This window comes from Pygocentrus nattereri, chromosome 10, assembly GCF_015220715.1.
Source record: "Pygocentrus nattereri isolate fPygNat1 chromosome 10, fPygNat1.pri, whole genome shotgun sequence".
Classification (NCBI taxonomy): domain Eukaryota; kingdom Metazoa; phylum Chordata; class Actinopteri; order Characiformes; family Serrasalmidae; genus Pygocentrus; species Pygocentrus nattereri.
The window spans coordinates 29,818,398-29,843,701 of NC_051220.1; the positions used below are offsets into that span (position 1 = coordinate 29,818,398).

At 38.6% G+C, this 25,304-nt stretch overlaps 1 protein-coding gene across 1 annotated transcript in view; it reads left to right on the forward strand.

Annotated features, from left to right (window-relative positions):
• The window catches only part of supt3h (SPT3 homolog, SAGA and STAGA complex component), a 114,299-nt gene extending 89,297 nt beyond the window's left edge, over nucleotides 1-25,002 (forward strand). The window contains exons 9-12 of the mRNA XM_017721411.2: nucleotides 29-139; nucleotides 2,635-2,802; nucleotides 5,741-5,851; nucleotides 24,229-25,002. Of these exons, the coding sequence (XP_017576900.1) occupies nucleotides 29-139; nucleotides 2,635-2,802; nucleotides 5,741-5,851; nucleotides 24,229-24,270 (432 nt within the window). The 3' untranslated portion in view covers nucleotides 24,271-25,002. The remainder of the gene's footprint in view (nucleotides 1-28; nucleotides 140-2,634; nucleotides 2,803-5,740; nucleotides 5,852-24,228) is intronic.
• The last annotated feature ends 302 nt before the right edge of the window (nucleotides 25,003-25,304 follow it).

A 25,304-nucleotide genomic window follows, 5' to 3' on the forward strand; every position in this document is an offset into this window, starting at 1 on the left:
TCATGATGATATTGCTGTTATGTTTCAGATCGTTGACCTTGCCCTGTTGGTTAAACAAGATATGACCCCCAAAACAGGTGATCCTTTTGGTCATGCCATATCAGCCACTTTCCTCCAATATCACGGCTCCAGTGCTGAGGTAAGCCCTGCGCTGATCTGATTCAGCCAGTAATTGCTTGTGTTTGGAGAATGTTTTGTAAACGGCTCAAATCCAGGACATGAGCCTTTTGCTTTTTCAAACTTCAGGCAAAATGAATAATTTACTCCAATTTGATTCTAATTTTAGAAAAGCACATTTTGCGTCTGACCTGACATCATATAGGCGGTATTTGGAAGTATAATATGTTTGGTGTGAACCGACACTGCATCATTTATGTCTTTCTGTAAACAGAAAAGGTCATAAGTTTGAGGTGTGCCTAATTAATCAGCTGTATTTGAGAATTCATCCTGAAAAGTAAAACCTCAGTAGGACTAAACGGTTGTAAAAAGTCAAACAACGAATGCCTCTCTCCTTCCCAATAGCTTTCTCAAATGATGCTGGCAAAAATGTGAAACTTTTAAGTTGCACATAATCAGTATTCTGACTGGTGCAAATTGAACCCAGTATATGATGATACAGAGAATATGTGTTTTTCTAACTTTTTTGAAACCTCTACTCAAACACAAGAGTTCCAAAAGAATCAAAAAGAAACAAGAAGTGCTTGTTTCTATCAAAAGTACTACTGCAACTACTACTACTACTACTACTACTAATAATAATAATAATAATAGCAAACACAATAATATTAATGTATTACATAACAATAATAATAAGTAGTCTTTTTTATTAAGAATGCAACAGAAAGAAGCATAACAGTTGAAATGTAGCACAACACAGTGTAACACTTTTAGATCTCTCTTCTTAAAAATCACTGCACTGCTGCAGGTTAACTGCCGCTGGATATCACAGATATTGTATCTAGTGGTCCCAAATAGTGTCCAATAGTGCCCACCATTACAGTAATATAAATAGAACACAAAAAACAGGATAGATGAAGAACTGATGGAAACTGGGTCCATCCAAAGCAAAAAATAAAAATCAGATATCACTAGTAATAAAAATAATCATCATAATCATGATAATCATCATCACCATCATCATTAGCAAGCCGATCATTTTGTTTTATTATTACATATAGAAAACTCCTAACACATAGGGATGAAGGAAAAATGTTGACTGTCTGGGGGTCCTTGAGGACTGGGTTGGGAACCACTGTTGTAGAAGATGTATTGGAAATTTGTAGTAAAGCGTATACAGGGACGCATCAACAGCCTTCATAGATTACTTGTCCTTTGGAAAATGGTAAGAGCTATCCCTACTACAAGGGCTTGACCTTCAGCCAAATAGGGCCGCCAAGTTTGTGCAAGGTGGTTTTGTACTGTGGGATTTCTTCCATGGAGGGGCTTTTCTGTCACTGTGACCACAAAACCTCATCTCTCTCTTGCATTCGGACTCCGCCAAGGCCACTCTGGTTCTGGAAGCACACTGGGTATTTTAGCCTGGATTCTATTATTGTTGTTATTTTTCCCCACCTAAACCTAGCAGGCCGCCTGTGGAGAAAAGTCACAGAGTAACCCTGCACTGGATGACAGCTGGGGTTCTCTCAGGAGACATCATGAAGCTACTGTGTGTTACTGTGTGAATAATGTAAACAATATGCAGCCTTCCTGTTTAATGCCCATGTTAAACTTTTAGTGTGCAAATGGTTTCTCCATAAGCTTAGGATCAAGAAAGACAGATGTTAGATAATACTGAATACAGTGCTGAGAATTATTTGTAATATATAATTATAACTAAGCTGTCAAACAATTCAAATATTTAATCACAATTAATTACATTTTTTCTTTTTTGCATAATGCACTCTAAAAAATTCCAATTTATAAAACAGTGCAGTACATTTTGTTATGGCTATCACCAGAATGTATTTATTGTGTATTTATCTCTTGAAAATAAAAAACATAAAAGTCCACCATTTCCATATGTAAATACAGTTTCCAGTGACTTTCAGTGAGAAAAACAATGGCAATTTATTTTCTGAGTGAAAATAAGGACCTCTTCTACAGAGAACACACCTCTGCTCATTTTAACGCACAGTTACTGTTAATTAGCTGTATTTAACATACTGGGCAAAAATAAAGCACCAAATGTAGTCTGTGCAAAGGTTATGGCACATTTTATATTTTAGGGTTTATTTTCTGCCAATATGTTAAACTCAGCAAATAAAATAGAAACAGAAATTTACAGAAATATGACATATATAAGTTTGTTCTCTGTAGGGGATAATCAACTAATCATGTTAGTTGACCGGGAGGCATTCAAACTTTTGCATTTGACTGTATGTTTAAGAGAAGGCTGCTGAAATGATCATATTAAAAGCCATTTAAATGCTACTTACCAACATAGTGTGGGCAACAACCTGAAACTATGGGTGCATTTAAGGGTCCAACTAAGAAAATGTGTTCACAAGATTTTAGAAATCACTGGCATTAATTTATCTTGTTATCGTAGTATCACATACACTTTGACACCCTTATAATTACATTATAGCCTATACACTATATAACTGAAGTGCTGCTCTGCTGGTTTACCTGCAGGGTATGTCTACCAAAAGAGAACCAGAATCTCCAGACAACACCCCTCCCTCCACCCCCAGTGGTCCTCTGAGCTCAGGCCACCAGGGCAAGCTGCACTCAATGGCCCAGGGCAACGGTAGCCTCAGTCAGGACACCAGCAGCAAGAGCAAGCAGCGGAAGAGGAAGAAGGTGTGTATCTTACAGGTTGTGCTTATATAAGCTAGTAAATAGATAATTTCACACATTTTCTCACGTTGTGTCATAGTCTTCACTTTTTTTTATTCTGAGTAAAGCATTCTTTCATTGTCAATATTTATCATGCGCTATCATTCTGTGTAGTCTACGAATGAAAAGACCTGAAAAAATGACAATGGGGGAAAAGAACATTTGAACTTGCCCTGTGTTTGTCTGTCTGTGTGGCTGAAAAGTATTGATATGGAGGACACACAGATAACTGCCTGTAGAAATGCTTTCCTCAGTCTATTGATTTTATTGTCTCTTGTATTTTTGTGGGCATATTAAAAATTCCTCTCATTCTGTGTGGTATTTTCCAGTTACACTCTTAACTGTATCTACATAGGGAATTCACAAGAAAATTGAATAAAACAACAGCCCACTTCAAAGTCTATTGATCCAGGAAAAATCTGGAGCTTATTTTCTGGAGCAGGAATAGGCTGTGTTTACTCTGTCAGACTGTAACAGCCATTTAGATGTTGCTGATTACCCTCCTCTCTCTCCTCTCAGCATTTTGGCAGGGGAACAGGAAAACGGTTTTAAAAATGATTTTACAGGTATAAATAACACATATTGGATCCTTTCTAAAATTCACTATGATATACAGTATTCTGCAAAGGTTCGAGACCACCCTTCCTTTTTTTAATTTCCAGTTAAAACAGCCAAGAACAAGTTATTCATTTTTCAGGAGGCATTTCTGAGGAGATTAGATATAAGATAGCCCACTTGCATAAGGAGACAGGAAAAGCCAAAGTAAGTGGGAAAAAAACAGGAATTTGCAAACTGTCACTAAAAAAATTTTAAAAATTCAAAAATGGGACTCCTAACAACCATGCAAGACCTGTTAGACCACCAAGCCATCAGATACACAGACCTCAATATTACTGAATGTGTCTGAGATTATTTGGGTTATGAGAATCAATAAATGCAGCCTACTTCTAAGACTGAACTTTGGAGATGTGGAAAATTATCCCTGCAGATTTCTTTGAAAACCTGAAAGCAAGTCTCCAGGAAAATATTGTTTTTTTTGCTGTTCTCTGCTGGGTCCTCTTTTGTTAAATATACTGATGTTTTCTTGTTTTTTTGTGCAGACTAAACTAAAAGTTAAAAGTATATAATAGCATTTCTTAGTGCATTTCTGAGTCCCACAGGGTTCAGTTATAGGGCCTTTGCTTTTCTCTTTGTACATGTTACCTCAACTAGGTGATGTCATTAGGAACCATAGTATAAATTTTCATAGTTATTCTGACAACACACAATTATACATTTCCATTCCTTCTGATGATCAAGACTCTGTAGACAGACTAACTAGCTGTGTGTCAAATATTTCTCAGTGGATGTCGCAAATTTTTCTACAATTAAATCACAAAAAAATGGAAATGCTGTTCATTGGGACAAAAACACAGAGATAGCTGCTTTATGAGCTCTTAGACCATGAGCTCTGATTTATCCTGCAGATCAATGCAGTCACTAAAGTATCTTTTAATAATTTGAGACATATCGCTAAGGTTCTGCCTTTTCTATCTCAGAGAAATCTTTTCATGCATTTGTTACAAGCAGAGCTGATAACTGTGATGCTCTTCTTACTGGACTTCCTAAGAAAACTATACATCCCTTACAACTCATACAAAATGTGACAGCACTGACAAAAACAAAAAAAAGAGAGATTATATCACTGCTATTTTGAAAGAACTGTACTGACTGCCTCTATCTTTCAAGATACAATTTAAAGTTCTGCTACTAGTTTCTAAATGACCCTAAAGCACTTGTTTATGTTTATGTTCCAGATACTGGCCTTCTGCAAACACCTTCAGTAAAATACAGAAAACATGGACAGAATAACCCTTAGTTATTCTGCTTCTAACCTGTAGAACTCAATTCCACCTTTTATTAGACAGTCAAGCTCAGTGCTCACTTTTTTAGAAGCATCTAAAAACATATCTATTTAACTTTGCATTTCATTAAAACTCTACATCTCATGGTATTTATCCCTTAATTTGATCTGTCATTTTCTTAAGGTTCTAAATTAATACTTATCATTTCTTGTATTACTGTTGAGCTTTATCACCTGCCTGTAAAGCACTATAAAAAGTGCTTTATAAAAAAAAAAAAAAGGTTATTATTTAACTGGAAATTAAATCAAGGGTGGTCTCTGACTTTTGCACTTGTACTGGTACAAGCTTTTGGAGACATTTACGTCTTCATTTGTGCACATTACCAGTGACTCTGATGCCCCCTCCGCCTTTATTTATTTAAAGTTTACTAATGATACTTAGGAACTTAATAAAAAACAATAATAAAAAGCTGGCAACATCCTATATATCTGGTTTAATATACAGTTCAATGGTCTTCGCTATACAGTTTTCAAGAACCCAACCTCTGCATCTAGAGTGGAAACACTGGCAGGGAATGTATATTACACTTTCTCACATGTCCTGCCATGTCAATTTTACCACAGCTGATTTATTGCAAGGATCAAAATAGGGAAGCTGTTTTTCCTTTTCTGTTTTTATCCTCGGAGAAATCTTGAGTCAAACTGTTCCTTTCCGCCTGAAGCCAAGTGCGCTTGGAGACGCAGCGCAATTACAGCCGATCACATACAGCGAATAGCAGTTGACTAACATTTGCTGTCAAACCTCTGTATATTAGTTGAACTCCTGTGCTGAAAGTACATAAAGCATGAAGGGACACATAGCATTTATATGCCTGTGGAGGTTAAGGCTTGGGCAGTGTGCAGTCCTGATCCAGAGCGTTTTTCAGAAACGTATTGTGTGCGTATCGTGTCTGGACGGCCTCCTCTGGCTGTGTTTGTGTGTTAAACGGCCTGACTCCCACTGTGTTTTTGATTTAGTAATAATATCGGCTGTGTGTTTTTTCTCTCTCTCCGTTGCAGAGTGCAGCAGCCTGTGGCGCGGAGGCTCAGAGCAGTGCCATCCAGCCCGCCCACATCAGAGAGGCCATCAGGCGCTACAGCCACAAGATTGGCCCGCTCTCCCCCTTCTCAGTACGTAATAACAGAGCCGTAAAAGAGTTATATTTATAATCGCAGCGCAGTCCCATTTTAAAGTGGTCAAGCTCTGAAGTATTGGAATTGTTGAGCGCAATTTGTGGTCAGTGTAATTTTCCTCGTAAAAGTCGCATAATTCTACTGCAGAATTAAATAAGCGTAATTTCTATCCTTTTTGGAAATACAAAGGATATTTAATTTTGTTTTGTTTGCTGGGAGTTCTGTTTACAGCTGAGAAATGCCTACTTATTTTGCTCACATACGTATACGACTTTGCAGCTCAGCTTTGCAGAGTTATAATTTTCCGTCATGTGCAGTAGTGTGGGTGTCGTAAGTGCTAGCTTGTGCATGAGAAATGGCTGCTGGAGTGTTGAGAGAGTTCTCACAGCCAATTTGGAGAGTGCACTATTGTGGTCAGTGTGTAATTCGCAGGTAATGAGCAATTTACCAATGACTGAGGCTACTTGATCATTTCTAAGCCAGCAACCACTAGGAAATATTAATGCAGAGAACTACCATCAAAACCTTTTGGAGCAATTTTGTTTGGCACTTTTTTCAGCAGGCTTTTTTTCTATGATTTCTTAACTGTAATTGAATAGTGTTTTTTTTTTATTTACTGGATGTTTGTTTTCCTTTTCAGTGCAATTAATTGAGTTAATTATCAGATTTCACCCCTCACTTTGTTACACAGAGAAGAGAGAATTGAAATAAGGTCAGAGTGACATGGGCATTAGTATTATTGGCCATTGTAGAAGGATATTAAAACTCAGCAAAGCTTCTTCTTGTTGATTTGGCAACAGTAGAATAGATGTAGTAGCAATACATAACTATACCCCTCAAACAATAAGAAGAATGCAATGAGCATATACATATACAGCACTGTGTGAAAGTCAGAGACCATCCTTGATTTATTACATTTACTGTCAAAAAGTGCATTTATTCATTTTTAGATGTTTCCAAGATTACATTATATGATAATCCACATGTCAAGTCAAAGGAAAACAAGTGAAAAAACAATTTAACAAAGCTGGTGTTCAATAAATGATGTACCCCAAACAACTGTGCAAGACCACCAGAACTGTCACCATTAGCAATACTTAAAGAGTAAACAGTACTTAACGCTTTCCTCTTTCAGAGAGAGGAGAAAATCAAGCTCCACTCTCTCTTCAGATCTAAATAAAAAACCACAGGTTTTTCTGTCCATCCTTCCACTGTGAGAAGACATCTCAACATTGTGAGTCTGTCAAGAAGCCATTACTGAAAAAGGAAATGGGCAAGAAAGAAGAAAACTTGCAAATCAAACAAAGAAGCTGCTCATGTTCTCGGAACACTGGACTGGTCACCCGCAAGTCTAGACCTACTAAACGTGTTTGGAAGTCCTTGGGTCGTGAGAAGCAGAAAATATGACCAACTTCTAAGACTGAACTTTTGGAGATGTGGAAAAATAACCCTGATTTCTGAAAGCAGGTCCCTCAAAAAGAATGGAAGCTGGAATAAAGGCAAAACGTAGACACAGTAATTGTCTTAATATATATTGTAATATATATTCTTAATATCAATATATTGTTGAGGCTTTAGTGTAATTTTCTGTTTAATAAATATTTTCAGATTTTCACTTGACACTCTACAATTAATGACTTTTATTTATTGGCCGTTTTGACTTGAAATTACATAAATGAAGAATGATCGCTGACCTTTGCACAGTACTGTGTATATTGCAAAGTAAAGTAGGGGCCAGGCTCTAAACTCGGTGACACAGTACAACTTATTTCCAGTAAAGATGCTGGCTGTTTACTTTTACTCTGTGTTCAACAGCAACAGGCTGAGATCTTAACGTAAGAATGATCTTTTTAAGTCTTAAAATTTAATGATTAGAAATGCTTAATTAAATAAGCTCCACTGAATCTGTGCTCAGTGGGCCGTTTCAGCAATTGCTGAAGTACAAACATGGGGTTAGCGTGTTAAATGAAGGAAACTATGAAGTATATTACAGCACCCTATATTCTTTAATATATAAAACAGGTGCTATATGGTTTTCCAACCTATGATGATGAGTGAAGGCTTCCAGATGTTCTTCTAGTGGCATTGCTCATAGTCCCTCACTAACAATGGCAGAAATAATTAGATGTAGGTGTGTGTGTGTGTGTGTGTTTGTGTGTGTGTAATGGGGCTGAGTTGTCTTGTAACTGGTTTGGTTTTATTGCAACTGGAGCCAGTTTAAGACCATGATTAATTGTACCAATAAGTAATTTTCACTCTGGCCTTTTACCACATGCTTAGTGCTAAAAACATTAAAGATAGATTTAAGCTCTTGTTTAAGTGTCTGAGCTGTGGCTCAGTTGGCCTGCTGACATATAAGGCATATTCTCATTTAGTTCCATTTATTCACATATAATATCTGTCTATAGCTGATGAATATGGGCCAACAGTTGAGCTGAGGCATTAAAAATGAATGTATGTGCAATTTGAAGTGAGGTCTAAAAAAACTGCAAAATGCTTCAGTGCAAGGAAAAAACTTAAGTTACAAATCCTATTTTACTGTAGATCTGTGGCAGCATGTAATTGACTGTAGTTGTCGGCCCATATGACTGAATGTTCTTGGAGGCTTTATCTGCCTCATATTACTGCAGTCCAGTCACTGAGATAATTAACTTTGACATTGAATTAAGGGCTAATGATCCAAGGAATTTCAAAGCTCATATGATTGTGTTCCAAAATATGCATGCACGGAGCCACCAGTTTACCCCAAGGCAATCCCCCAAATCAGCAGAAACGGCAGCAGGGTTCTCTCTGAGATTGGCTTTCATCACCCGTCTGCTTTCTTTTATGCTTGTTTATGATATACCTATTGGTTTCTTAGTAACTCATTATGCTTCTGCCTGATAGAAGTTTACTTTTGAGGTCTGTGGTTAAATATAACATTCAGAGTCCATTCTTGATATCACAGCCATTTTATTGTAATGTTTCTGATTAAAGTAGCAAGTTAGATTTACAGATTAATCTGGGTTTTCATATGAAAGTCTCGTGTAGAGCACATTCAGCACGGCGGCCAGCTTGAACTGTAGCAGCAGCAGAGATCCTGAGATTATTAAAGGAAATTTTAGAAGAGCTGAAAGCAAAACCATAGCATTTTACATGATTACAGCATCAGATAAATCTTAAAATGTGGCCAAGTCTCTGACACTGCTAAGAAATGTCCATCTTCAAGCTTGGTGGAGCCATTTAACCTTTGTTGGCGGTTATTTCGAAGTTGCTTTGGCTGCAGGATTTTGTACCTTACTTGTGGTTTGCCCCAGTCTCACTTTACAAAGTGCTTTGTGCCAAAGACAGCAGGCGTAGGAGTGATGAGTCTCCACTCTTGTTTATTGCCCCATCGTCTCCGTATCTCAGTGTGAGGACAGACGCCTTGTGCTGGGCCGCTGACATCTACAGAGTTTCTTTCTATGTCGGCTTTCTATGGGCCTGTGCCCCTCTCAGTGCCTCACAAACACTCCACTAAATGCTCCATTGAAGCAGTTTTATATCTCTGCATTCCAATTCCATCCCTAACACTGGCACTAAATGCCGGTTCCTGTACTAGGTGTCTCTGAGGCCATTCAGATCCTTTCCCTAACAATTGCACATTTACAAGTGGAGACATTCTTCCCTATGGTTTTGAATACCTTGTTATTAAACCATGAAATTGCCTGTTTGGACGTCAGCTGAATGGCTAGGCTGGCAGAATCGCACTGTGCATAATAAGTCAACTGGAAGGGAAAAGACATTGAGTAGTCATCCAGCAGGGCAGTGTTTTATTGACAGTACATGATATCCAAACCTCCTAGTGCCGGAACACATCATTAAGTGCTGGAGCCGCTGAAGTAAAAGCTAATATTTTTTGTGGAAATAAGTTAATCAGAACGTCAAGAGAACAGTAGTACCCAGCGCTGACCTTACAGGACCATTATGTTCCACCCATTTTTCAAAATAAAATCATTGAGATGTAAACATTGATTGACTGTAGAGAAGCTTATAGACTTGGATTTCTTTACAGTTCTTTACAGTTTCTTATAAACAGTTATAAGAACCAGAGGTTGCCAATGTCTGTGATGGAAATACAGCTTTTTATTTACTATCCAAAACCGACACTGAACCAACACACATCTGAGTATTTTAATGTAAAGCTGATACTGGTAAATAGTGTTAATCCTGGAAAATGTATGGGTTTTTGGGGGCTCTTTTGCCTTTCAGTACCCTGCATGATAAAAGTGCATCTTAAAAAATACATTGTAAGCCAGACGTTTTCACAGAACTATCATAAAACACTGTTTCACGTCTCGGGCATCAGTGAGGCGTGCAGTGCTCAAGATGTCTGGTTCCTTTCACATCATCACTGTGAACAATTCTGACTCAGTATTTTTCTCCAGCACAGCATGTTTTACTTCAAACAACTCTGAATGACTTTGCTTACATCTTAACTATTTTATTATAAAGATTTTTTTTTAAGTCTTTGGAAATCTCTTTTAAAATTGGCTTTTTTTAACTTTTGGCAGAAATTGCCATGGCAGCCAGCCTTTTCATATTTGTTGAAACATTGATATGAAAATTCTATGCCATTAAAATGATGTAGCCAAATGTTTGTTGCCAAAAAAAGTCTTTTTTTCCTCTCAGCATGATTTCTGTCGAACTCCATCTGGAAGTATTTATTTCAGTGCCATGTAATCCATCTCAAGGCGCAGTAAACAGACTGGCTATTATTTTTGACTAAAGTCTCATCTTTAGGCATCGTGAGTGGAGTGTGCTGCCTGTTCGGCCTGGCTGCAGCCACGGCCTGCAAGATGCTCCTGATTTACAGTGGGTTTTTCCACATGCTGACCCCCAAATCCCACTTCACAGTGAGGTGGTGTACAATATGGCCCATTAAGCCTGGGTTCTGGGGATGCACTTCCCCGCTGGAGCCCAGCGGACCTGGCTGGCTTTTGACTCCCCAAAAAACTGGGCTCCGCAGCACAATAACAACGCTAATCCTTTGCCCAGAAATCTCGGAGGTGCTGCTTCACTGTAAATCACTGTGCTCTTACTGTACCTCACTGTCTTTAGGTCAGCCTCATAGAAGCTATGACTCTAGGCTTTTGGCTGAGCTTTCACAATTCTAATAAGACAATTTACAGTGAAGGTATACATGCTGCTTCAACAAGAAATATAATGAAGGAATGTTGAAATATTACCTCTATATCTGTCTAATTTATGACAGCTTGCCTTTTATTTACTGTTTGCTGTTACACCCTGATTTGGGATGCGCTGGGCGCAGAGCTTTACATCTTTCCAGATCAGATGATTTGGAAGTGACCAGGGAGAAAACGCTGCTTTTCATTTAACAGCTCTTTGAAAACCACAGAGCTCTTTTACTGCCTGTTCTGTGGGTGTGAAAACCTTCTGCCTGTCATATTCTGGTACGCCAATACGACCTAGTAAATTGGCGAAGAGCGAGGTCTAAGACAATGATATGAGCAGGCAGAGGAGACGATCCAAATCCGCTGAACTCTACCACACTTGAACCTCAGCCCTTCTTGTCCACATTTTCTGCATTATTATTCTCCGCCGCGACGGAAGACGTCTGAGGAGGGTCTGAAGTTGCGGCAGAAGAGTTGCTATGGCTTCGCTCACGGGCAGATGTGGGGAAGTCCCTGGTCATAGCTTGTGTGTGGTGCAGCCTTGATCCAATTCAGCAGGCTCCAGGCAGGCAGCTAGCCGATGTCTCTCGATCCCTCCATCCCCCCTCCCCTTTCTTTTCTCCCCTCCTTTCTTTTCTCCCCCTTCTTCTCTATATATCTCTCTTTTCTCTGTCTCTCTTTTTTTCTCTCAATTTGTGTCTCCTGCTCTCTTTCCTCTCTATCTCTCTCTCAACTTTTGCTCTCTGTCATTCTTTCTCTCCTCTCTCTCTGTTTCTCTCACTTTCTCTTGCTCTCTTTCTTCTCTCATGTTTCACTCTCTGTTCTCTCTCTCCTCAACTTTCTCTCTGTGCCTCACTGTCTCTGTTACTCTCTCATCTATTGCTCTCTCTGTCTCTCTCTTTTTCTTTCTTTCTCTCTTTCTGTCTCACCCCCTCTGTCTTTCTCTCTCCCTCTGTCTCCCTGTCTTATTTTCTCAATTTCTCTCTCTCTCCGTCTCTCTCTCTTTCTCTCTCTCCGTCTGTCTCTTTTCTCTTTATTTTTCATAATTGCTCTGTTTCTCCATTTCTTTCTTTCTTTTTTTTCTTTCTCTCTCTTTTACCATTTCTCTTTTTCTCTCGCTCTCTGTCCGTCTCTGTCTCTTTCTCTCTCCCTCTCTTTTCTCTTTATTTTTCTTAATTGTGCTCTGTTTCTCCATTTCTCTTCTTTCTTTCTTTCTCTCTTTCTCATCTTCTCTTTTTTCTTTCTTTCTCTCTTTCTTTGTCCATTTCTCTTGTGGGCCCTCTCTCTCTCTCTCTCTGTCTCTCTCTCTCTCTCTCTCTCTCTCTCTCTCTCTCCCCCCCTCACTTTTTCTGGCAGTCATGGGTTGCCTGCACACACATGGCCCCACGCACTCATTCAGACATGCACTCAGCTCCACATCTGCCGAACGCCACTCATGAATATGCAGGAGCAGGAGCAGTGCTTATGGCAGTGTCTCGTTATGGCTGGAGACGTGCGCGCTCACGCTGCTTTCCACTATCTTGTCTCTATTTGGCATTCAGACTTGTCATTCACGCATTTCCAAGCTTTAAATCTTTTTTCCTTTCTTTTTCTGCTCTGTGTTAGGGTTTATGTTCCAAGCCAGGCTCTGCTTCTGACAGTTCTTTGTTTTTCTTTGGTTGTATTTATGTTCTTTTTGTGCTGAAGGGTTGAGACGTGTTCCTGACCCTTTGTCTAATGTGTATGTTGGCCTCCACGCTTTGGGTAAAAATGACAAAAGCTGGTCTATAGGAGATACTGGGGGCTGAAATATGTGCGCTGTTCAGTTTTATGGAGCATGTTAAGAACTTTATGCTTTGTTTATTGCTGTTAACAAGGTTTTTGGTTCTGCCCGGACCCATGATGTCTGTCTAGTTGGGTATGGCTAAATTAGGAGTGTAATAGACAAAAGTCATCATGCGATATGTATTCAGGGTTTGAACCCCGACATGTAGCTAACATTTTTGATAAAGCAATAAAAAAAGAAACACAGAACATCTAATTGTCTTGAAAATAAATACATTAATGTGTACATGTGGAAATATGGGTATTTGGGTAGCTACAAATTATTAAGGGAATATCTGGTGAAACTCAAGAGTGTGAGGGTTAGGATTAGGACCAGGGTGAGGGGTAGGTATGTTAAGAGTTGAGGTTAAGGTTAATGTTTGAACTTAAGGTGAATTGAAAGTTGAATGTAAGTTACATGAAAGATAAATATGTATAAAGCATCTACAATTGGCTGTCCAATCATATCACATCATATGAAGGTTAAAGAGCCCATATCTAGTAAAACCAAAGTCTTGTAGCTTTTTTGTAATTAAAAAATATGTGGTGTAAGCACTGTAAAGTTTCAAAACATACCTTTCACCCCCATTTTTGTGATGTCACAAAAACCCAACACATTCAAATATACCTGCAAATTTAGCCTACAGGAGATCAGCCCTGCTCATCCATGATACATTTATAGGGAGTGTTTGTCTTCACTGCTTTTTGGATAAAACACAATATTGGGTAACCAATCAGAACTGATGTCATTTACATATTTATTGGCACTTGCAGGCACAGTAACCAATCGTTTTAATTCAAAGTGATTAAGAGAGATTGGAAATAAAGGGAATTTTTAAAAAAATTTAGTACATAAAACCACACAAACATGTGGATGTCAGTAAAAAATAAGTACAAGAAAATAATATAGAATATGGTCTTTAACTAACATGCTTTTTTGCATGAACTGATTTACTGAAGGTCTTTAATGGAAATTACATAAATAACACTAACTCAAGTTGATGAGGCTTTTTAAAGTGGTTCCATTCGTTCCTCCTGAGGTGGCTGTTTCCTGTCTAAATGACAAACATAAAGTGACTTGTGTCAATTTGCTTGCTGGACAATTTTCAGACTGCTAGACAGGAGTTCCAAAGCCACATCTACGTTTAAATATTTAAAAAATAAGAGGTTTTCCATCAAGAGTTCAGTATTTAGCAAGGTGTTTAAAGTTAATTAGTTATGTAGTTCTCAGTCAGTTCATTTTCCTAACATGGTATCACCTTCTAAGCATCATCAGCATTACTGAGTTTATTTAAAACAAATTACATGTAAAAGAACCATTTCTTTCCATTTTCAGCTTCGATAATCAGGTGAGTTTCAGTTTTGGTAAAGAATTTTCATTTCTATTACCAGATTTTGATATGACAGCAACAATATATGCATTGTGACACTGCTCAGTTAAATAGTGCTGATTTCAAACACTATAGTTCCACACAATGGCTGTATATGCAGACGGAGTCTTAACAGAGCCTATAGATGGCAAATTGTTTATGACATGAGATAAACAATGCCTGATGGCCCTCACTTTCACTGGGCATGAAAAGAGGAAGACGACAGAGTGATATTCAGGCTAATGCATCGCATGTGTGAGTTTCCCTCTGGTATGAGGCTGATAATTGGAGTGTCATCTCTTCATGCGGAGGAGACGGCTTGTCTCTCACGTTTAGCTGCTTGCCCGGGCCTCGGCAGCCAGCGAGAGGACACAGCAGATCTGATCAAAGATAGAGCCCCTCTTACTGGGGGTCATCCATCTCCACACGGTCATTTTTTTCCACTCAGTGCTGGCAGTGGTGCAGCGGCGCAGGCTGGAAGAGAGGAGTGCAAACAGCTCCCTTCCTCACGCAAACAAGCCCCAGAGAGCAGCAGAAAGAGCCTCTCTTTTAACTCTGCTCTTCTTTTTCCTTTTTTTCTTCTTCAAGTCAAATAGCCAAACATCAAGAAAGCTGTCCTAAGATTTTAGTTGCTGTCCCTCCATTTAATTTTGCTCTATGCTGCCCCTTGAAGTACCCCTCTCATCATGTCAAGAGGCTTTCATATCAGCTCAGTAACTTCTGTTTTCTGTTACTTTGCTGGATGCAGTGTATTGAACTAAAGGCCTCAACACTGATGCATATGAAGCCCAGTGCTTTTTCCTTTTTTGAACTAATGGTTCACAACTATTGGTTTACAGTACTGTTGAGTGCTTTAATGTACTTAGATACAAACAGCAAGGACTCAGTCCAAACTGTGCAGTCTGTCAGATGTTCAAAATAGCTGGACATTACCTTTACTTTTAAAATGTTCAGGAAACAAACAATACAAATCAGAAGTGACATACACTCTTTAAAAGGTACTAAACTGTTAGTGAGCTTGTATGTCTCTTGTTACAGGGGTGTTACCCTCAAGGGTGTTTTTTGTTAGAAAACATAATTGTGCCATATTCCATATTGCAATTAATTTTTTATATTGGTATTGACTCCACATATCCTGTCTCATCTCCAGACTTTTGATTGTATGCTTCAGTTTACAATTTAAAACATTACGTTATGAAAAGATACAAATGTGGCCTTTTCCTGTGAGAAAAACCTCAAATTCATGTTACATAGTTGGATCCTAAAACCACTGTTGTAGAGTACATATGCATTGTTTGTACCTCAATAAATATACCTGCACAGTACCTTTTTGTCTGAAAGCATACCTTAATATGGATCAATGAATTTAAAAACATACATCTTAGGCCACAACTTTATATCACTGAATTAAATACAACAATGTCACAGGCCTCAGGCTACATGTTTAGTTTTAAAGTATATAGTTTTAAAACATTAGGTTATGAAAAGGTGCAAATATGTACTTTTACTCTGAGGGGAAAAAAAACAACTTCTTTTAAGGTATACAATTGGAAACCACTGTTGTACCTTTGAGGATACATTTACGTTGTTTGTACTTTCATAAATGAAAAGTGTAGCTGCACAGTACCTATTTCTGGGAAAGTGTACCATCATAACTCATTTAAGTTACACAGTTTAAGGACTGTGGGTCTCAATACATTGAGGGACTTACATTTACCTGGGCAGTAACTTTTTACGGTGTGCATAAAAACATGAGAATAAATGAATTATCTATCTCTTCAATTGAATAGCCCACTAGTGATGACTACCTAATAACCTCACCTTATAACCTGATAACCTAATCCTCATTTTAACCTTAAGTAAATGGTAAATTTTTGTTCATAATGCAAAATAGACCATTTATTTACATTATTTATGATGCAAATAATGGTAGGTAAGTGCTCATACTGTATACTATATGTGAATGTAGCTGCTACACCTGTACAAAAATGGTCCAGCTTAATTATGCATGACTCAAAAAAAAAGCCAGTTGTCTTTTTCAGTTGCAGCACTTTATTTGATTCATTTTATTTAAATAGGCAACTGATTTAAAATTGAAAAGAAAAAATAGAATGCCAGCTTAGCCCATTTAAGATCAAATAATGTTTTTGCAGTTGCACATTTGGCTAATAGAAAGAGCTGGAAATGTGCTAATGTGTGTCATGTGTTCATTTTCCCCACTCAGAGTGAACGTCAGAGAGAAAAAATGCCAATAACAATCATCCATCTGCCAGTTTAGCTGTAAAGAAATCTGAACTGGCCATGAAAATTCATGGTTGGTGCATCTCTACTTAACCTGAATCCATTAAGTTTCACAAGATAGTTTGTTAACAATTTTGACATCTGTCAATAATCCACTGTCCCTAAACTCCCACGTCCTCCTCCATCATGCTTCATCTCCATTTATGTTGTATTTTTGTAATGCAGCTCTTTTATATTTGTAGGCTTTACTTTCAAGTAAAATACCATCTGTTTATAAAGGAGCCATTGGTTACTGTAATTTCTAGTTTACCAATCACGGTCATTAATAAGTCATAAAGTACTGACAGTGAGATTTGTCTCGAAATAGCCTTCATCAAATAAAAGTACCATTACAGTGTGTGTATGTATAAACACATTGACACATTTTATCATTTGTAATGTTTAATCATATGTAACTGGGAGCTTTGAAATTCATAATTGTATCTGAGAAGCTCCACAGCCTTAGAGGGTGATGAGCAACTGTAAAGCCTCATCAAGAGATTCAGCGTTGTAGAAAATTATTATTATTATCTTATTTCTAGACATTTGTTACCTGTTTAATGTCATTTTAATCAAGAACGATGCTGGCAGATAATTCTGCTGGTTTCAAGGACATTTCATAAAACAAGCAAAATTATCTGCCAACAGATAAATACTAAATGTTTGTAAAAAGTTCAATAATCTTAAAATAAGCTCACAATAATCTCAACAGGAGAAATATTAGATTTATTGACCAGATTTAAGATCATTTTAGTTGACAAGATACTATTTTTTGCAGTACAAGGGCTAAACGCCTCTTATACCCTTCTATATGTTAAGAATAACTCGGCCAGTTTGCAGTTGTAGGCCATATACATACTGAACAATAAGCTTTAGGGTATGAAAAGCCTGTGCATTTTAGAGGTTAAGCAAAATTCAGCCCCTTGCTGACAGCATTGCTTAACAGCGAAGTCATTTCAAATTAAAACTTTCAAAAGTTAACAGTGTACAGTAACATGACGTCCAGCAAGAGACTGGATGTCTGTGGTGCTGATGGTCTGAACAGCACTTTTAGAGCGTTTCCATACACCATGTGGACCTTACGTACATTCTTCTCCATTTTTTGAACATTTTCCACAAAGGCATTAATTCAGAACGTGTAAATGAATTTTAATAAGACAGCATGTGCAGATAACCGCCAACATGTGGTGACCATTCTTTCTAGAATCAGAGGGTACACATGAATTTGAGGAAAACCTTCCTCCAGGCCCCCACTGGCCTCATTCGGCCACCCGTCCCCACGCTGTTGATCCGTACACCCCGGATTTCAGCGGAGCTCGTAATGTATATGGGCAATAAAATCAGCGAGGGTCAGTTACTGAGCTACTGGAATGCGATTTTACAGCGTGGCTTCTGTTCACCGCACTGCCTCTTCCTTCTTGTCCTGTCAGCAGGCGGTATTTCATCAGAGAGGCTGCGCTACGGCCGCCGTTTCCATGCATATGCGGCCTTCCTCTGCCTCTGCTGGGTTGCACATACTCTCTTTTTTTTCGCTAGTTTTTCTTGGACCCTGTCAACACAATTTGCCCCGGCATAGCTGCGGATGGCGGCAGCGGCCTGCCACCCACTGCCAAGGCCAGGGGCTGGATGAGCGGGGCGTGTGTGTGTGGGGTTGGCCGGCCTGAACCTGAGGACCTCCACGGAGTGTTTCCATAAGGGGGGAGAGAAGGTCTTACTTAGCACTATTTAACTGCAAAATGGAGATTTATGAATGACCAAGTGGAGGCTTCGCCAAGCAGAGTTTGCGGAGGGACTTTAAAGTATGAAAGTAGCATTTATCATCCAGCAAGGCCTCAGTCTGAGTGTGTGTGCGACTTTGTTTAGCATTTGCACTTTTGATGGCGCTATTAATGCAACTTAGTGAAAAAGAAGTTGAAAGATAGCTCGGTTCATTTTTTGTTTGCTTTTATTTCGATTGTATTCTGGCCCCCTTTCATCACTTTGTATTTACATTTTGCTCTGTAAATTTGTTTTTGAGCTTTTGAGCCTTCTTTTTAATCTGTTCTTTTTTGCAGCTCTCAGAGACAGAACTATTTATTTTTTCATCCCAGAGTCAAAGTCCATCAAAACCAAAGCAAAGTGTTCTAGAGAGCATGGTGTTGTATTCTCAGGTCTATAGTACACTATACTTCATCTTTAGCAGAAGATTTGTTTGAGTTTTGTAAGAGTTTTAACACATTGTAAGGAACGTGGGGCTCTTGCCTTTTTTGTGCAGTATAAATAATTAGTTGAGGGAGGATAGGGAGAAGGGATGGTGAGAGGAGTCATATGTGAGACAGTCTGATTTAAAATATATTCCATACAGGAAGGAACTCTTCCTTGACATATATCTCAATTACTTCCCTTTGGATATCTCCATTATATACATATATCAGGGCAAACTTCATGCTTATTTATTTTTCTGGCTCCTAAAAGAATCACATGTTCGCTTTTTCCAAGGTGTGTATTTTAGTGTAAGAACTTGTTCCAATTGAAAGAGTAAATTTAACTACTGGGTTAGAATTTGAAAGTTGAGATAGTATGTGAAATGCAAATAGTAAATATGATGCCTTCAACATGATCCAAAAATTGGTACAGGAGCATTTTCACCACTGTGTTACATCAGATTATCTTTTGGCACCACTAAATAATCGTTTGACAACTGAAGACACTTATTAATCCAATTTTGACATCAGAATTTCTTGCTATTCTTCCGTTAGTCCAAGTCTTTAGCTCTGCAGCCATACGGGGCTTACAGTATTGTATTTTGCTCTTCATAATACACCATGTTTTCAGTGGGAGACTCGTCTGGAGGCCTATCTAGCACCCACACTCTCTGATTATGCAGCTATCCTATGTAACACATATTTCATGTTGAAATAAGCATGGGCGTCCCTGAAAAAGACATTGTCTTGAAAGCAGTTTATCGTCGTCGTCCAAAGAAAAATATCCTTTTTTTTCCGTTTTTTGATTTTCTGCATCATTTGAGCATGGTGGCTGTCCTTTACATTGAGTGAAATTTTCATGATGAGTGGACCACAAGAAATGCTCTAATATGACTCTTCACGGTGACTTACATCAAAAATAAAGAATGTTTTGACCTCTCCTGTAAAATGACCATTTTGGAGATTCTTATTTTTCTTTGGGCAGCGATGATATGTGTACATATCTTTCAGCCTTAATAATTAATAGTGCCTTCAAAGAAAGTTACCCATATCATGGACATGAATACGGCCCCATACCATGACAGACTGGTAATAATCTGGATGGCCTTTTTTCCATACAACGTCCATTATTTCCTTCAACATCCTGAAAAGTCAACCCACCAGACCACAATACACTTTTACACTGTGTATCAGTTCATTTCAGATGGGTCTAAGCGAAATTAGCAGTGTTTTTTGGTGTTATTTAGTTGTAGTTTTCAGCCTTGCACTTTATGCACAGGATTCCATGAAACTTTGATGGTATCAGGCATTGTAGAAGGTAAAAAACCCTAAAGTCATTGCAGTCTTTAACAGAAAGTCTTGTACTGTTGGATTATTGGCAAAGTGGTAGTCGAGCCTCAACCCACCTTCGTTTATAAAGAACTAGGCCTTGATGTTTCTTTTATATCCAAGCTTGATTGCATGACTTATTTATAATGCTTTTTGAATGTTCCTAGTCTTAAGTTGTTCCAGTCAGTTAAGTTGTTCTTTATCAGTGAAGCTGATAAAGTAAAACATTTAATATCTTGTTTTTGACATTATTGTAAAAAGCCCTATAAATATTGACTTGAGCCCATACGTTTTTTTCCCCCTCAACCTGTATATGTTCTGTAGTAGCTTTGGGATTTACTCTGTACCTTCTCAAGCTATCTGTAGGCGTAGTATTTCTTCCTAATTGCTAAATAGTGTAAAAGGCACAGTATATAAAATAAACTTTTAAAAAAGGGACAGTTACCACTTTATCACATTATTTAATACTTTGAAAAATGCTGCAAGTTATTTAGGAAATGAAATGCCTGTACAAAATCATGTGTTTTGCAGTTGCCCCATACAGTCCGGATGTGTAATGGATCCAGGTATGGAGCTGTTCAAATGAAGATTGGCTTCAGACAGCAGGCTCAAATGTTCCTCTAGCCCTGTTTTCCTGATTAGAAATCTGTTATGCAGTGTGCTGATCCTGTAATTTCACTCACAGATAATGGCAGTGGGAAACAGAAGTCACAAGCAAATCAAGAAGCAACTTTAGAGGCCCGAAATACGGCTGTCTGTGTTTTATAAGTTCCAGGTTGGACGTGTCGCGAGAGCTTTCACAATTCTCTCCCCCTCTCTCTCTCTCTCTCTCTCTCTCTCTCTCTCTCTCTCTCTCTCTGTCTCTCTCTCTCTTTCTGTCTCTCTCTCTCTCTCTCTCTCTCTCTCTCTCTCTCCCTCTCTCTCTCTCTCTCTCTGTCTCTGTCTCTCTCTCTCTTTCTGTCTCTCTCTCTCTCTCTCTCTCTCTCTCTCTCTCTCTCTCTCTCTCCCTCGCCTTCTCTCTCTCTCTCTCTCTCTCTCTCTCCCTCTCCTTCTCTCTCTCTCTCTCTCTCTCTCTCTCTCTCTCTCTCTTTCTCTCTCTCTTTCTCTCTCTCTCTCTCTCTCTCTCTCTCTCTCTCCCTCTCCATCTCTCTCTCTCTCTCTCTCTCTCTCTCTCTCTCTCTCTCTCTCTCTCTCTGTCTCTCTCTCTCTCTCTCCCTCTCCTTCTCTCTCTCTCTCTCTGTCTCTCTGTCTCTCTCTCTCTCTCTCTCTCTTTCTCTCTCTCTTTCTCTCTCTCTCTCTCTCTCTCTCTCTCTCTCTCTCCCTCTCCTTCTCTCTCTCTCTCTCTCTCTCTCTCTCTCTCTCTCTCTCTCTCTCTGAGTCTCTGAGTCTCTGAGTCTCTGTATTTAGCTTCCTGTCTTTGCTTTTTCATCCTGCTTTTCCAGTGTACCAGCCAGTTCATGTTTCTGGGCCTGCATCTTGTTTAAAGCGCCCGGGTCGTCTTGTTTTCCTAAATCAAACTCCTCGCTGCCTGGGACCTGTCTCCATGTTTCTATTTATTCTCAAAATGCCAGACAAACTGGGAGAGGACAACCATAAGAGTGGAGGAAAAATACAAAAAAAAAAAAAAAACGCATCAAAAACAAATTGTATTGCATGGAGAACACTGCCAAAAGGAACACATCTGGTTTGAGTTCTCAATTTCTTTTATGACAAGGAAATTAAATGACATATATAACAATGTACCACCCCTTGAGGGTTTGGACTTCGATTTTGCAGGCTTTCACCTCCTCTTTTCTGCTCATTCATGCGTTAGGAGCCATTACTGAAGGCTTCTGATGGGTCGGGAGGCAGCTCATTTTTACACAGCATGCAGTAGTATGGAATATTATTTTTAAAGAAATGCAGTGGAAATTCTTTTTCCTCTGTGGCCAAGTAAGAATAATTAGTGGTGCGATGGGACGACCACAACAGCCTGTCAATAGACCCTCACACATTGCATCTTCTTGTATTTTTATGTTGCTCATTACAAGTTAGACACTTGGGTCTTTTCCTTCATCCGAGCCCTGGGCATGCAGTGATCTAACAGTATGGTTTTATTCATAAAAGTCTGATTTTTTTTTTATACTGGTACAAGTGAGTGCTCCAGAACCTCACCCATGAATAAATGTTATTATGTAGTTGTGACCATGTATTATTACTGGCAGACTTAATGGTTATGGCGCTCTCTGACTGTGCAGAAAAAGTGTTAACCTCATGTTAAGCATGCATAGTAAAACTGAAAGTAGTAGAGATAAGTATTTGGTAAGCTCTACTACTAAAAATAAAGGTGACAGAAAGGGTTCTTTGCATGAATGCCATGAGGCAAACCATTTTTGGTTCCCTAAGAACTTTTCAGGGAATGGTTCTTTAAAGAATCATTATTGGAAATGAGATATATGAGTGTAAAGAACCTTTTAAAAGTTCAAAGAACCCCAACTTGTTGTGAAGGTTTTGGAATAGCACCTTTACATTCTTTACACTCTGGGGACAAATGCTTTGCAAAGTCCACTATAGTCATAAACAATAAATAAATGAAAATCCATTAAATATGTGCAAATGACTAAATAAATAAGAGAAATATGGTTAGTTTGTTAATGTTGTTTATGTCATATATTAGTAACTCGGACTAGAACATATAATTTGAATACTCAAGTATTTGTTGATATTCTGTTGTATGTTTAGTGTTGGTTAGTTCTGGAAGCTCTTTTTACTGCATATTTCTTGCGGAGCCACCTCTAGAGTGGTCGCCCTCTCATGTTCAGGCGGGCCTGTGGCTTCAAAAGCTCCCAAGTCCTCTGCTTCACTCTCTGTAGTTAAAAATATGCAACTATGACTGAGCTCAAGAGACGAAAAATGGCACACTAGCCACATAAAATAACAAGTAAATAAAATGAACTAGAACTGTGGCATGATAAATAAAATGCTAATTCTAATTCATTACACTCCCTGTGTAACTAATAAAAGCTGAATGAGAGGACAACGACGCATTGTTACCGGATATATGTTGAACTTCAGTAATGATCATACTTGATACTATGGGGAGATTTTGAAAGGTCAGTGTTGTTGGTAATAATTTGCTTTACTACTCGGTTTGGCTCGAAGGAAAAAGAGCAGCAGTCATGATTTAAGTTTGTCTAAGCTTGTTTAGATGTGCAGTTCTTACACAAAAGGTACAACTTGTCTCAGGTTGTGTAACAATGTAGACAGTACAATATTTCACATTATTAAGGCTCATTTAGTTCATTTGTGTTGCTCAAAGTGCATGTAAACATGAACATGTACTATAGTTTAAACTCACTTTTTAGGTCCTTATTTTGGGAGGCCTCTGTGCTTGTGCTCAGGGCCTCTTAAGACCATGATCTGTCTCTGCTTCGATGGCAATGTTTTTTTTTTTTTGTTTTAATTAAATCAATTTTTTATTTTTATGGGGTTTTTTTTCTTTAAGGAAAATGCATCCTTTTTTGTCAGTCTTTTATATTACTGTAATATTCAGCAATGAGCCTATTATTATGGTGATTAATTAAATAATTATTTTTAAAAAAACTTAACAATATATTATTTAACTATAAAAAATTACAACCCATGCAGAGCCTTTTAGAGATTTCAAAGTACGCTTATTAGAAAGATGAACATGGAAGCCTGAAAGAAAATTAGCAAAAAAAGGGTGTGCCTATTAGGCTCTGTTTCTGATTGTGAGAGAAGCCAGAAGGAGATGTTAATATATGCTTTATCATCATGCAAGCTGCTATTTAATCATTGCTGATTCATAGCGAAGTAAATAATCAGGTTTAATGCAGTAATCCTGACGACTCTACTCCTTTACATCTCCTTTAACTGCACATGGAGCCTGTGTTGTGCTGCATGCTACCTCACTGAAATTTGGAGTGTAATTCAACAAAGTCCGCAAATTTCTCTAAATAGATTCATAAACCACTTGTTAACCACACTCAACCGTGCCTTTTTGTGTCTCCATTTCCAGTAGACTAGAATGGTGTCTTATAACCCACACGACCAGAAATACTTAGATTAAACATAAAAGAAAAAAGCCTCACATTCCAGCCAGTGTTGTCTACAAAACCGGAAAACAAGGGCCTGCCTCTTGCCTCTGTGGAGCTGGAGTGCTAATTCATAACAGATTCTCCCCTCCCTCACACTCTCTCTCTCTCTCTCTCTCTCTGTCTGTCCCCCTCCCCCTGCCTACTCTCTTCCTCTGACAGAGTGCCTACCGCAGGAGCGGCATGACTTTCCTGGCTTGCTGAAGAGCAGAGAGAGGAAGTGATGGAGGGATGCAGCGGAGAAGTGCACGTCGCAGCATCTCTCTCACCTCATCTGCCTGTCCGCCGCTGGAGCTCAGTCTGAGAGCAGCCGTGCAGCCGCATTTCTGCCGCCTGCCTATAAGCCTGTTTACCAGCCCTGCTGCTTGGTTCGTTTAGTGAGGAAGAGTTGCAGGCTGTGTAGGCTGGCAGGAATGCAGGCAGCGGGAAATTTTTGTTGGCGCCTGTTTACGTCTTGCCACCATACCACCTTTGAGTGATTCACAAAGTTAGTCAGTCATTTGGGTCACTATTTTTTATTCATTTGATTTGTTATTTTGATTTGTTGCTGTTACTGTTTTTATACCTTTTACTGGTACACTGTTTGAAAGTGCCAGTAGTACTTTATGCTGTGGAAATGGGCCAATAGAGATAGTCCAAAATTACTTGGGAGTAAAATCTTTTTTATATTAATGCATATAATAATGCATATAATAAGAGCGGGTTCCATCTCTTATAAAGTTAGCATTTTGGAGGAGGTTTTGTTGTGACAGGAACATTTACAGTAATATATGGCCATTTTTTCATTAATTTGTCTTAGAAATGCCAGACATAATGGATTGTTTCTCTGAAATGTTCGAGTTATGTTCTTTGTTTTGTTGAATCTTTGTCATTCTAATTTTTAAGTGCATATAGCATCATCATGTTGAAGAAATAAACTACTCAGAACAAAAGCAATGAAGGAGTGCTGTCTGCATAGTGATTTGACTGTGCGTATCATATTAGCAGAGCCAGGAGCTAGCCCTTGTGTTTATTTGCGGATATCACGCTATAGACATGCTGAGGGTCTGGCTCCAATAAGGCCTTCATCACCATATGCGCTTTAATGAAAGCAGCTTTTTTCTAGTGATAATGAAGTGACTGAGGTACTTCCATAAGTCTGTGGTCACCTTAACTTGGCAGCTTCAGAGGCGTTTTCAACAATAGCATTGCGATCGTCAACGCCGTTAACCCTTAAAGTGTATAATGAAATGTATTAT